This window comes from Antedon mediterranea, chromosome 10 (genome assembly GCF_964355755.1).
Source record: "Antedon mediterranea chromosome 10, ecAntMedi1.1, whole genome shotgun sequence".
Lineage (NCBI taxonomy): Eukaryota > Metazoa > Echinodermata > Crinoidea > Comatulida > Antedonidae > Antedon > Antedon mediterranea.
In genome coordinates, this window is record NC_092679.1 from 6,737,401 (window position 1) to 6,755,273 (window position 17,873).

A 17,873-nucleotide genomic window follows, 5' to 3' on the forward strand; every position below is an offset into this window, starting at 1 on the left:
AGGATCAATCATATGTGACCTAACACTAGTAGTACACTCTAGGTTCTAGACGTAAATTAGTAAAAATATAAATATTTTGGCACATATGGTGTTTCATGAATAATACTTGAGCTCATTATTTTAAACAAAAAATAAAACGCCTAACATAAAAAAGACAATAATACATACTTGGTGTCTACATTACCAAATAATACTACAAGTTATTAATTCAAATCCTTATAAATATTCTTTAAACCTCAATCATCATTATTCCTCTATTTTTAGGATTGACGTAGGTAAACAGTAGTTTGAATTTCTAGGCAGAATTAGGATGGCTAAAATAATTATCGTTGCGCTCACGTCATCAAAGAAAAACATCATTAAAGTACAAAAACACAATTAACCAAATCTTGTTATACATAAAATACCACAATCGACAGATTTCATTGTTTGTATTAACTATTATATTTTTAGGATTGACGTAAGAAAAGAAGCGCTTTGCTCGGATATTGATTTTAATTCTCTTGGCTAGAAAGAAATTTTATTTCACTGATAACTTAATACTACACGAGTCTTTATATGATGGGAGAATGATCGTGTCATGACCATGTCATCTACGTCATAATCGCTATCATCTTTAGCATTATCTATCTGCACCATAATTAATCATTATAAAAGAAATTATGTTTAACTTACAGACAAAATAAAAATAGGGCCTAACTAAGGTATTGTAATACTGTATTATTAGGCTTTTTTTTTTGTTTTTTTCCGACCAAGTTTGGCTTCCGGTGATAATGACGAGTTGCAACACAACTAACAGTGACAAATCACAAGCGACAGTTCGATTACTTGCGTTTCGTATGCACGCTTGCAACTATCATCCCCAGTTTCCAGATAGTTTATGCCCGGAGTTCCCCTTTAAATGACATACTAAATGCAACATTACAATGTTCAAAGTCACAACAAAGCCAGGAATGACGAAAATATAACATAATTATCATTATCATAATTGTCATTAGCTTAAACAAACAACGTGAAGCTGTATGTGGTTCAGTTTGTCTCAAGTCCTAATGACTTTCTTAATTATCATGCCACAGGAAATTCCATACGCACAGCCATTATCACATTTCATTGTTCTTACCTAAGCAATTGATTAATCTGGTTACTTTTGGGACAATGCGATAATTCAAAGGCAACAATTTATTATTAAAGTAGTTTGGTAAAATACCATAGTTTCTAAGATAAATAATAAGAAAATGTTCTTATATGTATGAAATCCCGTTTATGTAAAAACCTGAAACATCACGGCCGAGCGTGGAAACCAGCAAAAAGCATTATACCAATATTGAGCCTTGGTGGTGGCAAAACTTTGCGCGTATGACGTAATCTGTACGTTACGCGTTGTGTCTCTTTAAAATAATGATCAGCAGAGATGCGATTTATAACTGTCATTGTATTTGCACGTTCCATTGAACCGCCTTTAACCATCAATTACCAGTCGTTTATTATCCAAATATAACCATAATGGAATTAATTATAAATCAATAAGAATCCCAGGGGAGCTTTCTAACAACTGATTCTACCTGAAAGCAGGATGGCTAGCGTACGCCACGCGGGAAGAATATCTTCTGTGCATGTTTTAATTGATCTAACCGGGCTTAGCAACATTTAGCCTACGTTCAAAATGCAGCCTGCCGAATGGCACGCTGTATGGGGTGCACATCGCTTCAATTTAATTGCCCCACTTAATCCTGGATACCCCTTGCGGCAGACAAGACGCGTGTTCAGTCTATTTAATTTTAACATTATGTTACCTGTACAACTGACTCGCGTGAGACAGTCATAAACACCAATTCACACAGACGTGCGGTAATGATAAAGCGTGGTTTCCCACTAGAACGTAACGCAAGGACGTAAACGCAACGCAAGCGTTTTAACCAATGACAAGCGAAGTTAGAGACAGTTAGCAATCACAAGCGAATAAGCCATCGCTTGTGATTGGTCAATTCATTTGCGTTGCGTTACGTCCTTGTGTTGCGTCGCTAGTGGGAACCACGCTTAAGCGGAAAACATGCGTAGCTGATGTAGAATCTATCTTGTGTTGTGATTCTATATTTGTATTATTACCGTTACCGCTCGTCTGTGTAAATTGGTCTTATAAGGTTTTCAAACAGCTCTGCGCTTTCGCATTACATGTTTTTTATCTTTTACTTCCTAGCAATCTGGAAATCAGGTGCAATATTTTTATAATAAAAGATAACAGCGGTAATTTTGCACTGATTCGGTAAGGACGTAGTATTTAAGACGTTATATTTCACGACGTATTTGGTTGATTTTGTCTTCTTTGCATCCAAATAAGCCTTCGAGCAAAAACTGTGCCATACTTACCCAGTGGAACATACCGTTTCAGACGATGATTCGTAACGGAACATCCGCTTTAATAAGATCATTAATGCATTCCTGATCGGTATGCATTTTCTCGACATGTGACATTTTAGCTTTTAGTCGCGTGCAACGCGATTCTACAGGTCACTATGTCGGTCGGTCGGTAAACACTAACTTGAGCATGACCTTGTTAAAACACAACCAAACAGTGCCTTCTACATTGACATTATTCGATAGTATTTTTTTTAAATAATCCCGCTGTAGTATTTGATACCTGAAGATTGTAATCGAATTATAGAGGGCGATGTTTCAAATTCCAGCGTTATCATTTTTGATAAATAGTAAACATTTTTTCTTAATGCTTTAAAAGAATGAAAACGAAAAAAAAAAAACATTTAAATAATTTTTTTATTTTGCAGAAAATTTAAAAAAAAAACAAACAATTAACAGGATAGATTTGATGTGGGTCTCTGCATGCGGTTTTAATGATTTTGTTGTGGCCTTAAAGGCCAATACAAAGACGAGCGGTAACGGTGGTAAGCGGAAACCGTCCGTCTGCTCCACGTTGTGTGTAAATGGTCATAATGAATAATACTGTAATATAAATTATTTGCTAAATTTGTTTATTCTCTGTCTTCATAAAGAAGTGATGCATTATGATATCTGGAGTCTTACAAAGTCACAGTTATACGGCGCATTTCATTTAATGAACTAATTCTGCTGTTTCACTGATTTTGTGTTCGTTTGTATCCATGGATGAATAGCCCGCATTATTGTAAGGTATTTGAGATAGTTCTTGTTGCTCGACTGACGTGGCTGCTAAATCATCATCTTCATCGCTTCCATACAGTGTATTCAATTTGGAACGAACTTGAGGAATAGTGACGAAGAGTTCGACAATTAGAAGAACTACAGCTAGGCCTATTACAAGATACACTGAAAATGAAAGACACGATGGTTAACATATTATAAAAACATTTTTAAGCAATCTTTTTTACAAATTGTCTTGGTTCTTGAAGCTCCGTCTACACTATCAAACTTTATGTGACAAAAATGTGCCCATATAATGGACACGATGACGTGACATCACTACGGTACCATATTTGGGCACATCATACTTTTTTTGTTAGGTTGATAGTGTAGACCAAGCATTAGAACTAGCTTAGAATCCTCAGCTTTTGCTGGATAGACGATCCTTTCCACTTTCCACTTCTGTAGATCCCGTTCCATCAAGCTTTTTGGAAGAATCAAAAGTGCTTTGGTGAAAATGGTTCCTCTGCATGATATCTTTTTTTTTTTATTCTTAAGCTTGGTTCCCACGGGACGATTCAATTGCGGATGATCCATCGAGTCGTGATTGTAGTGCGCTTACATCCTTTTGTTGCCTGCTAGTGGGAATCAAGCTTTAGGATATTTTTTTGGTGAAGCGCTCAGAAATATTTGCATATTATGCGCTATTTAGGACAACCATTAATATTATTATATTAACTGACGGTGTAAATATGTTAAAGTTTATAATTTTAATAGAATTTATATGCTAAACAATAAATCATGCATAAGTAATGTGTCTGCTTTTATAAACACAATTGTATTTTATACAACATATGGACGGGATTTACACCACGTGTAATTAATATTGTAATTTGATAGCTAGTTTGTGTATTAATTCGTTCGTGTGAACTAGAATGTGTCGCAAATTATTTTATTAATATGCTCGGAAACGAAAACGGATCGTAACGTTAGTTAATAAAGTATGATTTCTGATTTTAAATTTGACTAAAAAACACATGAATTCTCAGGAGATACTGAAAAATGTGCTAATAAGTGCCGATTTTGACGCGAAGCTTCATCGCCGAATGCATGTGTGAATTGCGCAGCGTTATAAGAGCGTATTAAATGAGATTTCTTACGGTATCAACATGGCATAATCACCTAATAATCTTATGAAATAGTATATACAATACAGTAGGCCTATTTGCGCTTAAACATTTCCGTTTATCGAACACAATCATGCTATAATGCAAATGCGTTATCGGTAGTTTGCCCTCAATAAATGTTTGTATTCAAACTAATTAGTGGACAACAGACGATTGTTTTGTGTATGCATTGTTATTGGTAAATCGATTTTGTCTAAAGAAATGTGAGTTGTGGAGAGAAAAAATAACGTGAACAACGAAGAAAAAAAGTTGCTGGCAGGTTAATGAACTTTTCAGATTAAATGAAATAAATACACCCAATTATTATACCGTATAGCCTACTAGGAGTTGGATAGCCGAGTGGTTAGGACACTTGACTGTCGTACAGATAGACCCGGGTTCAATGCCCGACAACTCCCAGTTCACTCAGCTGTAAAATGAGTACCTGGTTGAAAATACTAGGGAGAAAAAAGGCGGCGGGGAAAGGAACTGGCCACCCTACCACATAATGCCGAGGCTTAGTACAATGAGCTCCTAACAGCTCATTCCCCTACGTTCAGAGAACACGGGACTCCCCCCCCCCCCCCCCTATAGCCTACGTAGAGAAAAACATATCATGTACTGTCTAAACCACAGCCATAATAATCGACACTCCTTTTCCATTAGTTCTGGTGGTATAAGATCTCGTAGCCTATACGTACTTAAAACTGAAGGCCTGGCGCGCGTGTGTGCACTTAAAACAACCTAGTCTAAATCCCGATGTAGGCCTACTGGTCAATGTGTTATAGTTTAGGCCTATCACAGTGACCTCTAAACAACCCTGTATTACAGTTGAATTACTGTGTTACAGAAACCACGATAGCATTATCTCCCAATATAGGACGAAAAGGACTAATAATAAAGGACTAATAATAAAGGACTAATAATAAAGGACTAATAATAAAGGACTAATAATAAAAGACTATTATGAGGTAAGGAATATCCAAGTTAAGGACATCCTCTCTAACGCAAGTAACGCGGTATCATAATGCAACTTCAATATAAATAACCAAACACCAAAGATTAATCGATTCTACGTCTTTTAATGGAGGATGTTATTTTATTTAGGCTAATACAGGGTAAATGAAGGCCTAGTTATGATCAGAGTGGCTTTGAGTGTTACTGTTACTGTACACCAGGGTGGCTGTGAGTGTGTACTAGTACACCGGGATAACCCTTCCTGCTCGTCTCGAAAGATGTACTAGGTTCTTTAAAGTGCACATGAGCTAGATGTGTACACTGGACCTACGGTTTATAGTCCTTATTCGAGATGATACGTATATCAACTTAATATTACAGAACACAGAACGCCTCTAAAACGGTCTAATATACAAACATCAATCGAGTAAACAAAATGAATGTCGTACCTGATACTAGAGTTTGATATATCGCTCTATATGAAGGGTCCCAGTCTTCCGTCGAATAATCGTTCGCTGGTATAAAGTCTCCTAAACCAATTGTAGTTAATGATATAAATATGAAATAATAACAGTCCAAGTATGTCCAAGTTGGCTCCAGATATAAAAACACAGTGGCAGGTAAAATAACGAAGAAAATTGAAAACAGTGTGACGATGATACAAATGTGCAAACTTCGGACTGGTAGGTCTGTATCAGATCTTGCTGAACCTGTGAAATACAACATATAGGTAACGGCTAGCTTTTTAATTCATTTTAATGCTATACGTCAATTAATTACCGGTAAGCCTAAATACGAAATGTTACTCGTATACGTCATATTGCCGGTATTGTATACTTAAATTTCGCCGGTATATACTCCATATTATATGGATATACCACGTAATTTTACAGGTATACGTCATTTACCGATTTACTATAAAAACACGTAATTTTACCGGTATACGTCATTTTACCGATATACGTCATTTCATCGGTATACATAATTTTACCGCCGGGTATACCGGTACATGTAATTTTACCAGTATATTTTACCGGTTTATGTCATTTTATCGGTATATCGTTAGGTAATTTTATCGGTATATGTTATTATACCAGTATAATACATTATTTCTAAAAGTTATTATATTGTATTATAGAACTCACTTACCTATTGGCTTCTTACCAATCCTTTCATCAAGGGCTTTGTATAATAGTTTAGATAGTCGGTGTAGAAGCGTCATAAACATGGTTAAAAAGAGCAGAGTAATAGGTACCCCGACTAACGCATAAAAAAGACAGAATAGTTTGCTTGAGTAGCCAAGAGGGGTCACATGGCCATATCCTGAGGGGAACAAATACAAAATACTTTTAACATGATTTTCTGAATTCGATTTGATACTTGGAATGAAAAACATGCACTATTATTGCGCGAATAATTAATATTATCAACCTTAAATAAATGTAAATGTTTATTTGTAAGGCCTAATTGAGTGGTGCAGGGACTTGAGTACTACCCCTACGCTGCCCACACGAGGGTAAAAGGGCATGGGCTTATCGGCGCTTGTTAATGATGCTGTATGCCTAACGGATCTTTCAAAATGTTAACATAACTAAATAAATTATTTCATCCGAGAATAATCCCTGCCAATCAAGTGACTCAGCGCATATCGCCATATTATTATATAATGCGTATTTTCAAACAAATAAAACACAGTAATATCTATTTTTGTAGTCTGAACGAGGTACAAAAGGAAGCGCAATGGCCTCGGTGTAATATGTAACACGATTTGACGGTAGCATTTATTGGTAATCGATTCGAACCAACGAATTGACACCTGCGAGTCTTGTTGTTTATTCAAAGGGCCAGGCAGCGTTCATATTCTCTCATATATACAATTGAATAATACGTCTGAATTATCATCAAGAACAGATACCCGCTTTACTAGTGAGCTCAAACAGTGATAGTATTAAAGTTTAATTTACTAGGACGCAAAGCAAGGAGGTAGGCGCAACGAAAGCAATTCGACCAATCACAAGCAATGGATTATCTAATCTATCGCTTGTCATTGATCAACTATACCTTGCGTCCTATGTGGAAACCAAGTTTAATGTAGGCCTATACGACTTTTGAACGCGCGCGTCGATTCTATGCATGTGACGTCAATCAGGATACCGTATTAACTAAATTAAACCATAACACGATGTCTTATATCGGGTGTCACGAAACCTAAGACCACGAAAGCTAAGACCCCCTAAGACCTAAGATCACGAAAGCTAAGACCCAAGACCTAAGATTACAAATTCTAAGATATACTACAGCTTAAAAACAATACTTGTTTATCCATACATAATTTTAAACACAGTAGGTTTCATTTATTACCATAAATATAATTTAATACCACCGCAAAACATAGATAAACTCACATTATTTTCGCCCGTTGAGTAAATGTATATTTTTCTTTACAACAAACAAACTTGACGGGGTGTTTGTTTGTATATATTTACTCCATTGTGTTGGTTCAGAGGATGTTTTTCTTACGCACCTGCCTTTCTTGTATTTTGACTCCAAATTTGTTGACTAACTTTATCCTGAACACCACACTTTAAAATTAGGACTTATAAGTACTTTCAGAAGGAGAAACACATAATAACAAATAAATAAATCCTTTAAATTTATGATTTTACAGATGTGTTTCTTTGTATACTGTAATGTAACTCCTCGAGCTCCCCATGCTCAATGTTTTTGTTTCTATGGAGCGCCAAAAGAGCAACAATAATAGTACAAGTATAAAAACAGAAAGAAAACGAAACAAAAAAACTTATCATGATTTTTTAATTAAAATTTATTTGCCAGTATTTATTTCCTCGTACTTGCATGATTATACTATTATCATTACAATTTTAATTTTACATTGTTCCATCCACACTGTAGATGGACTCCACAGAGTTTTCAGCCCTCTATATAATTTTTGCTCTTTTGACGTTCCATAGAAACAAAAACATTGAACATGGGGTAGGCCTACTGTACTGTAGGCTAGTCATTTTGTGTGCGAGAAAAACGTCTGTAAAATCATCAATTTAAAAATGTATTTGTTACTTTTTATGTGATTCTTTTCATGAAAGTGCCAATTCTAAGGTGTGGTATTCAGAATAAATGTTGGGAGTTAAAATACAAGGCAGGTGCGAAAGATAAATATTTGTAATCTTAGGTCTTGGGTCTTAGCTTTCGTGATCTTAGGTCTTAGGGGGTCTTAGCTTTCGTGGTCTTAGGTTTCGTGACACCCGTCTTATATCATATTGCTTGGTATAGGTGCAAGACAATAGTTACATTTATGTATGTGTATTACACTTCCGAAATTGCTCAATTTTACTGCGAACCTAACCCCTGGAAAACTCGTTCGTTTAGAGGTATAACGCCAAGCTCTAGTGCTCTGATTCGGTCGTGGGTTCGAGTTTAATCCGAGAATTGCTTGCAATTTAGTCCTATAATATAAAGTAAAAATTACGTCAGTTTAGGGCAGACATCTGACAAAATAGAAAATATGAGTTGAAAAACGTTTATACGTGGTAGAATGAGTATCTCTATCCATCCACCATGACATCAGTGAAATGATAGGCCTATATCATGTTGTTTATTTAGTGTTTTATGGAAGGTTGACACAGTGTTTGCGTTGGTGTATAATAATATACAGTATGCTGTTGTTATAATCTCCTGTTGATATGCCATTGTGGGTAGACCTAAACTTGCCTAGGTTACAGCACATAAATACGATAACATACTGTAGCCTATAACTAAATTTAATTTATCTCAATTCATATTTCAATTTAGGCTTCATCGTCATTTTTTGGGCTATACTTAAAGTTATGTATCAGTCCATGTCATAGCTGAAAACATTAATTTTCGTCATAAAATTCCGGAATGTTCTGTCTGCCAAAAATGATTTTGAACACACCTTACAATATCCGTTTAATTTTAAGGTACGTCTTCGATGCAGGAAATAGACTCCTTATTTCGATTCTTCGGATATAGGTTGGGCATGAATTGAATTACAAATTTTAAAAATTACGGGATCGCACAAGTTTAATAATATATTTTTGAAAGCTTAATATGAAGAAATAGAAGCATTGAACTTGTAAATACGCGAGATTACTGATGATAGCAGCAATATATAATACAACTTATATAATAATATAATAATAATAATATTGTGACATTTACGTAACGAAAGGCAACCCGTATTCTCAACGACATTATCTTTGAGAAAATAATACACACATAAATCGCAAAACATTCAGTTTGTTATGCGTTTAAACTCTCCCCACCTCCATTCCCTTCAGTGCCAAAAGTCAATACAGTATACCGCGGCGTTCAAACGATTGATATTTTATACGTGCACGCGTGTATAAGCTTTGTGTGCGCAGACACTACCACCATTAAGCTCTGTCTATACACTATCAAATTAGTTTGACAAAAAAGTGGGATGTGCCCAAATATGATGATATTTTTGTCACATAAAGTTTGATAGTGCTATATAGACTGAGCTTAACAGAATTAAACAAAAAATGAATGCAGTTATAGGCCTACCTACCTATAGTGGTTAACAGAGTGGTAGTGAAAAACAAGGAGGACCAAAAATCCCAGCTGCTTGGTGAGGTGACATTATGATAGCTCCAAGAAACTCCAAATTCATTAGCAGATATAATAACATCTACCAAACTTTCAAGATCCTCCAAATCTACGCATTTATTTGTTTCTAAAAAATAGTTTATTCGTCTATAAAGTTCTTGAGAAAATGCCTCTTCTTTTGGTCTTTCGAGTCGTGAGAATATTAGAGCACCGAGACAGAGATACGTTATAAATATCGCAAGTAGGACTAAACAGGGGGTAACAATCTGTCTCCTACTAGGCATCGTTTAAACGCTGTGTTTTGCAATGGTGCGTAAACGTAGGCCTACATGTTCCATAACACACTGACAGTTCCTTAACTGAGATTTTGCAGATCTAACCGACCTGCCCGTCACTTTATTTAATTGCCTTGCTTCAATACGTATATACGTTTTCTGAAAAGAGTAATTTATACCGTAAAAACCTACCACCTACCAGCAATTGTGTAATTGCTTGTAAATTATTGTTAATAATAATGTATTTTTTCTTCTATTAACATGTAGGCCTATTCTATATGCAACAGAAAACCATAGGCCTACAATATAATAATCAACATTTTTAATTAGAGAGTCCATGGATAATTCATCAACATAACAAGTAGTTTCTATCATTCATTTTTTATCATCCGTTTACATATTCTACTTGTTCTTTATATGTATAATACATGTATTTTCACAATTGTGGATACTCTTCAAATCCCACAGTTAAATGAATAAAAACTACAGTCTGTATTTATCATCAGTATCTGTTTGCTATATACAAAGTAAACATGTATTCATTCTGATATCGCGATAATGTTGTGTCGAAGTCTACAGTTGTTAAAGCCTCAAGTAAGGGCTTCATGCATTGAAAACACAAAATAAGTTTACGGTATTCACTCTTGAAAACAAGACATTGATGATGAAAATTACAGCAACTTCAGTAAGCAATTTGATCACAATTTTGTTAAATCAAAATTAAATGAGTGATTTTGTATAATCTACCAACACACTCAATGAGAACTGTCAACGACACGAAAATAATAACTTTATTTAGGCCTATACATCTAGTTCTAAATACAATTACAATAACTAGGCCTACTTGCTTAATACCTATTCCTCTTATTTAGAGCAATAGGCCTATCATATCATCATAAATCATGGTTGCAAATAGGTATAATGTGAACATGTATATATACCTTCAAACACTAACTAGAACATCATGAGGGAGTGTCAAATATCATAAAACCACTTACCTGCTTCTAACCGGATCCTCGCTGCTGCCGACGACTGTGTTTACATGAATATTGTATTAATTTAATGCCGCTATTGTTATCGGGCGTTTGATCATGATAAGGACCCAACCACTAAGGCGCTGTTTGGATAGCTATGACCACGCGAAACAATAAAACATTATCCGGTAGGGGAACTTCGTAGTTTAATGCAACGGTATCATTTAATGACTTCGACAATTATTGAAATACTAAATTACACAAAAACAATGGAATTACAATAAGTACAGAAATATAAGTTAGATAAAGTTTTACTTTATTAACCTACACGTAGGCCTACATATTTTTTTCATTTTTTTTTATTCATTTAACATTGTTGCTTCTTTGGATGTTAGTTTTTAGAATCCTCTATTAAATTGGATATACCTTTATTAACAAAGAGTACCACCCACATTATTATTACTGTATTATGGTAAAAGGGAAGATACCATTATATTATATACAGTATCTTCTAATTACTGTGTGCAGCTAGCAGCAGAGTGAACTTAATTTGTGTTCACATATAGAGGGCGCACTTGTTATTAGCGCGAAAATTGCAAATTTGAGTTTTAGAAAACGCCACCACCACACACAACAGACAGCAATAATTATTCATAAAAAAGTGGCTTATTTTTTCCGATTAAAGTATATTTTGAGACAGTTGATGAACAGTTATTATAGGAAGTACGTACATTAACGTGAGTTTAAATTTACAACACCATAAATTACAACTTAATAATAGCTAAGCTAGGCCGAGAAGCAGTAGGCTATTTATAGGCTAGGGCCTAGCCTAGGCCTAGGCCTAGTATTATAAACCGGTTGTCGGCAGCTTTACCGTCATATAATTATCGCCGTGGTTAGGATTCCGGCACCGGAACTCAACTGCCCAGCGTTAGGGATTCCGACACGCTATTGCGCATGCCCAGAGCGAGGTAATCGGCGACTCTCTATACTTTTTAACAGCGATGGATTATTTCATAGCTGCGCCATGGGATCCACTAATCTAGGCTAGGTCTACCAGTTCGACTACGTGACCAGTGGGCCTATAGTATTTATTTTGTAATTAAAAAGTGGTTGCTTCATTCATATATAAAATTCATATCATTATGAATTATATAAATACATGACTAGTTTTATGATTTTTCATAAGGCATTATACTGTACATATACAACATGCCATCAAGTTGATTTGTTGACGGCAGCCACCGCGTGGATGTGAAAAAACTGTTCGGGAAGTCAGGGTCGCAACGCTAAAAACAGCATTACGATTCTTAGATAGATACTGATACTTATTAATAATATCATTATAATTATTTTAACGCGTGGCGTAGTCATATTTTAATTATTAATTCATGTATGGCATAGGCCAAGTTTCATCCATCGCTCTCTCGCTCGCGCAACGACTATCTAGGCTACAGTAAATCCCTATAACAAACACTCCGACTCTTCGTGGTGTGGCACTATTATTAGTGCAAGCTATAATTCACTTCCCAGAGCTCTGGGCATGCGCAATAGCGTGTCGGATTCCCTAACGGTGGGCAGTTGAGTTCCGGTGCCGGAATCCTAACCACGGCGTATAATTATTAAGGAACCATGGTCATTTCGGCCCAACTGGTTGATGCATTGATCTGTTTATTTGCATACTAGGCTTAAATATACTATAGAATCTACTCCTATATAGGCCTAAATCTAACACTAGTTAATAGGTAGGCCTATCAAAAATGGCTTACAAAATCAAACCAAACAATCGTGTCGTCAATATATTTCTTAATAATAATCGCCATGGCTAAAGATACGGTACCATATCCTAACTTCTGTTTGCATCGTACAAGGACTTAGGATTTTTTTTCATATCGCGAAAACAGTAATCAACCAGCGGCAACATTTTCTTTATGCTTCATTTATCGCTAAATCGCCGTCGTGTGACAAAAACTAATTAAATGTAGCTTACGAGTGTTATTACTGAAAAGCCAAAACATGTTGATTTTAATTCTAGAATACAGAAATTTACTGTTTCAAAAGAGGCCTACTACGTACTATACTCCCTGCTATAACCTATAGCCTCGGTATATGAGTTTGTTTGCCAGGCTGGGGCCAGCTGCATGTGTGCGCTGATTTCTGTGACTGAGACCTGGGGGCTAGGCCTATTGTCCGCATTTTTGTTTATGGTCACCATCTGTAACCAAAGTTTAATAAAAAAAAATATAGGCGTAAATAGGCCATTTGGAATAAAAATAAAACCCTCTGTCATATAGTAACTATGGACGAATGAACTAGACGCAACACAATTTCTAGACTTGCTCCAAGTCTGTATTTATTGTCTTTTTATGTCATTCCACACGTCGTCATTTTGATTTTTGTCTGAAATCTCAAGTAATACACGTATGAATCACCATATGTGCAAAAATATTTATATTTTTACTAATATTAAGAAAAAACTCCGTCTGGAGCCCAGACTACACAATTTCCAACATTGAATTACAATTCCATTACTTCTAATTTGGCTATCAACATATTTCTACTGTTTTAAAAGCTTTATCCACCAACCACATGATCTTGCTCTATTACTACAGCATCGACGTTGTCGGCCGTTATTAAACTTTTGGATTCAACATTGGTAGGTCTAGCCCCGAGGTCAAGTCACAGAATCATCAGCGCACACATCCATGCAGCCTGGTGCCGCATTCTCCACAGACGCGATGTGAAAAAAAATCCCAAAGTCCTTATACGATGACGTCACACACGTAACAGCACCCCATTGGCTGATTATGACGTGATGCAATTTTACCGTACCTTTAGTAAACGGAAGTTAGGATACGGTACCGTATCTTTAGCCACGGCGTAATATAATAGGCCTAATATTAAAAAATTTCTGTTATTTATAGGCCTCCCACTACACTAGCAAGGCTTAATATTAGATAAAAAGACAGAGCTGCAAAATGCGGTTGACTTGCAATGCAGAAGTTGTCAACCGGCAGTTATCAGCTCAAGGAATGCGCAAGAAAAGTCAACCAATTCGTACATTTCTTTCAATTGGGCGTTCAAAATCAACAGACAGTAAAACAGGAGCCATTTTTCTCATGGTTTGCACGGCTAAGGACAGAGTTGGCACCAAATATAAGGTACAGTACTACAGCATTCAGATAATTGTTTGTGTATTTTTGCTTTTTTAGCTTTACACAGTAGTTTGAGGTACTCTAGAATTTGCATTCTCAATCAAAGTGTAAAATAAAACTTCCCTCTTTTTACTACTGTAGTGTACAATTTTCACAACCAATACCAACTCAAACATTGATGTTATACACACTATAGAGTAGATTCTCAATATTAACAATGATATATCAAAGGTACAGTATAACACACTAAACAGTATAGAAAGAAAAATTTCATCCGAAAGCAAAGCAGCCCAGACAGAGCAGTAAGAAGTCTACTCAGAGAACAAAGACATTAAGTCAAGTCATTTACCAGTAATATTTGTTTAACTGTTTCATTTTAGTTGCGTGACAATGTGCAGAATATCTTTGGCAAATTTATACAAGATGGAAAAGCTACAATTAGACTGAAAGTTCCACCGTTTGATATTCAACTTCAAAAGGTTTGTCAAGATCTAAGTCTTAGATCAGGTTGTTTTTCGATACAAACTTTTTAATCAATTTATTAATTTTATTCACAGGCAGATCAGGTATCTTTGAAACACTTCCTTTCCATTGTGAAATTAGGACATCAAAACCGAGATATGGATAAAGTCAAACTGTCAATATTAGCACCAGCGACATCTTCGCAAGTCGAACCGTTAAAAGTACGCTTAAACATCACCGACCGTCAGAACTATCCACTAGCAAATGGGTTCCCACGGACGCTGGAGACATTACGAGTTTGCAACTGCATGCTGAAGAAAGTGGATTCAAGAATTCTAATGTTAAAACAACTCCGAAGTCTGGACTTCAGCAATAACCGGTTCCAAACATTACCAGAACAACTCTCTCAAATACCAACTCTTGCCGAGCTTAAATTAACTGGGAATTTCCTACTGGAAGTTCCCAAATGTATATGGACTGGAAAGTTACAACATAGTCTTAAAATGCTTGATCTTTCCGATAATAAACTTCAATATATATCACCTGACATTACCAAAATGTCTTCATTGGTCAGACTTAACCTTAATTCAAATGAAATCAAGAAACTTCCCTCAAATTTTGGTCAGTTAAGTGCTCTTAAATTCTTCTCGGCTGCCAGAAACAAATTGAGAAATTTGCCAGCAACGTTTGGTGATTTGCGGATGGAAGAATTGGATTTAAGTGGGAACGAATTTGAAAAAGACAGTGATATACAGCTGCTTAATCAAGATTATATTGTAATGCCACTTACAGAACTAGCTGCAAGAATTGTTGCAAAATTTAGGTAAATATAGGTTATATTTTACATGATTTTAACATGATTAAATTTGAATTTTTTAATTATTACAACCCTGGCCTGTTTGTGTTTAAGGATCTATATTTCATTTCTTTTTCAAACAATCCAGCATAAAATAATATAGGATATATGAAATCACTATTAAATAATATAGGATATATGAAATCACTATTAAATTTAATAGTTAAACTGATAATTATGAACAGTAGGCCTATGTATATATAGCCTGCATTTTTAACTACCGTAATTAAAAAACAAACAAACAAAAACATATGTTAAAGTTTAATGGTAGAAAGTAAGCTTGCCTTCCAACCCCAACATCCAGGCTTCTTCAATCCTGACTTAGATCCAGGGTAGTTCAGCAACTCACGACTGTACTCTCACTCAGCCTTAAATGCAACTTCCATCCTGTAATTTTCGAGCTACTTGCTGTTGGATCTGTATGAAAATCACATAACATGTATCAACTTTGCAAGTCAACCTAGCTAATGATAATAAATTGTCCAGAATATTATCATCTAATTATGAAGTTCATTTAATATTTAGTATTTTTCCTTGTTTTTTGTAGGCTACCACATGATCCAAGTACGCTGCCAGCTTATTTGTGTAAATACCTGATGAGGACCAAGATGTGTGTATGCTCTCGTGAATGCATCTTGCCTTACGCTACCGCGCTTCGCAGCATTGATTTGCGCCAAACTGCTCACATCATCACAAGGACGGAGAACACTGGAGTGACAGCACCTTTACAAACGTTCCTTTGTTCAACTCGCTGTTATAAAAACATTTTAAGAAATTCAAAATGTTTATGGAAATGCAAACGGTGAAGATCTTTATTTAACTTAATTTAGCATAACTTAAATGTAACTTGCATTATAAATGTGGTTGTTATACATACACAGAACATATGCCAAAGATATTTTTCATTCTTATAAAACGCATTAATTTTACTGATCTACTACTACTTCTTAAAAATTAATATCAAGTATACAGGACTGCATATACAGTATAATATAACGATTTGTTTTTTTGTAATGTTTGTAAAAATGTATGTCAAAATACGAGAATTTTATACCATATACCTATAATTTAGAAAAATTAAAAAAAACCTTAAAATTCAATGTAAATAAAAGTTAATTTGTATTTAATTTATTAATATTATTTTTTCTAAATATTAGTCATGTACAGTATATTATTTCTGCTTGTATTGTGATTTTTAAGAGATATGAATAAATATAACGTATAATAAATAGTATCTTTATTTTTCATTTAAATTTTGTTGAAGGTGCCAGTTTTGTGAAAGCACTGTAAAGGGACCGTCTTTCACACCTGTTCCGACACGGTTACGGTCCGGCGAATCAAACATCAATGTTTCGTTTTCATGCGGCTATGCACCAATCGATATGCACATAGCCGCGGGAAAACAAAACATTGACGTTCGATTGGATTTTCCGGGGCTGGAACCGTGCCGGAAATGGTGTGAAAGACCCTTAACAATACAAGATACCGTCAACCTTGCCTACTACTATACAACAATATATGAAATGCAAATGTAAAGACAGACATGAGGTACCAACCACCCACAGATTTAGTTTTAAATGAATGGAACTCGTACTTCGTCACAGAAAAATAGACGGTATCTATATAACAGAACACACAATTTGAGAAGCAGTACAGTAGTATTTATAGAAGTATTTAAAATATACTACTTAAATATAGTGTGTTCCAGCTATCTTACATTTCTACCTGAGGAATCCCATCACGATGTTTGACTATGTGATTTTAATTTGCTTGGCTTTTGAAAATGTTATATTTTGGATATTACTATTAATAAAGAGATCCATTAAAATTAAATTGTCTTATTATTTTCAGCAGAATAATAATCAATCAACAATACTTGGTAGTGGTACATGAAAAAAATGTTGATGGCACCAGCAATTTATGATTGCAATACAAATTTCTTATTTAATGTTTGGAATTAAGACTGTGATTAGTATTATGTGGCCTAGTATAAAACAATATGGAATTAGCTACAGAGACTAAGAAGACACCATACGTCGTCACCTTAGCTAGAGTAGTACAGTAGTCTGGTCTGGTGCATCAACCCACGGCCTGTCAGGCCTCCACACCTAGCTAGGCCTAGCCGTTTTACTCTTCAGATTTTAGACGTACCAAAGACATATTTTATTACAAAAAGCTTCTATTATTTGTCTACAATAATACAACATAAAGATTCAAATGAATCTATGCCCAATCTAATCTAAATTATGTACACAAAATTAAAAATACATTTCCTGCCTTTTATCTTTAAACGTGCTCGAAAACTT

At 35.2% G+C, this 17,873-nt stretch overlaps 2 protein-coding genes across 5 annotated transcripts; one reads left to right on the top strand and one right to left on the bottom strand.

Annotated features, from left to right (window-relative positions):
- Positions 1 to 1,284: 1,284 nt before the first annotated feature.
- LOC140059810 (potassium channel subfamily K member 6-like) lies at positions 1,285 to 17,872 on the bottom strand. 2 transcript variants are annotated; one of them, XM_072105739.1, is made up of 6 exons: positions 17,845 to 17,872; positions 15,852 to 15,984; positions 9,808 to 9,972; positions 6,387 to 6,560; positions 5,687 to 5,947; positions 1,285 to 3,300 (listed from the first exon to the last, which is right to left on the bottom strand). In XM_072105739.1, the coding sequence occupies exons 2-6, from the start codon at positions 15,865 to 15,867 to the stop codon at positions 3,068 to 3,070; spliced, it is 849 nt and encodes a 282-aa protein (XP_071961840.1). In that variant the 5' UTR covers positions 15,868 to 15,984; positions 17,845 to 17,872; the 3' UTR covers positions 1,285 to 3,067. The 2 variants fall into 2 exon arrangements, with proteins under 2 accessions (XP_071961840.1, XP_071961838.1); XM_072105737.1 differs by lacking the exon at positions 17,845 to 17,872 and having other exon boundaries at positions 1,286 to 3,300; positions 9,808 to 10,279; positions 15,852 to 15,978.
- On the top strand, positions 11,706 to 16,652 carry LOC140059808 (leucine-rich repeat protein 1-like). 3 transcript variants are annotated; one of them, XM_072105733.1, is made up of 5 exons: positions 11,706 to 11,831; positions 14,019 to 14,255; positions 14,630 to 14,728; positions 14,807 to 15,534; positions 16,115 to 16,652. In XM_072105733.1, exons 2-5 carry the CDS (start codon positions 14,073 to 14,075, stop codon positions 16,371 to 16,373), a joined length of 1,269 nt encoding a protein of 422 aa, XP_071961834.1. In that variant the 5' UTR covers positions 11,706 to 11,831; positions 14,019 to 14,072; the 3' UTR covers positions 16,374 to 16,652. The 3 variants fall into 3 exon arrangements, with proteins under 3 accessions (XP_071961834.1, XP_071961836.1, XP_071961835.1); XM_072105734.1 differs by having other exon boundaries at positions 11,722 to 11,817; XM_072105735.1 differs by lacking the exon at positions 14,630 to 14,728.
- Position 17,873: the final 1 nt, after the last annotated feature.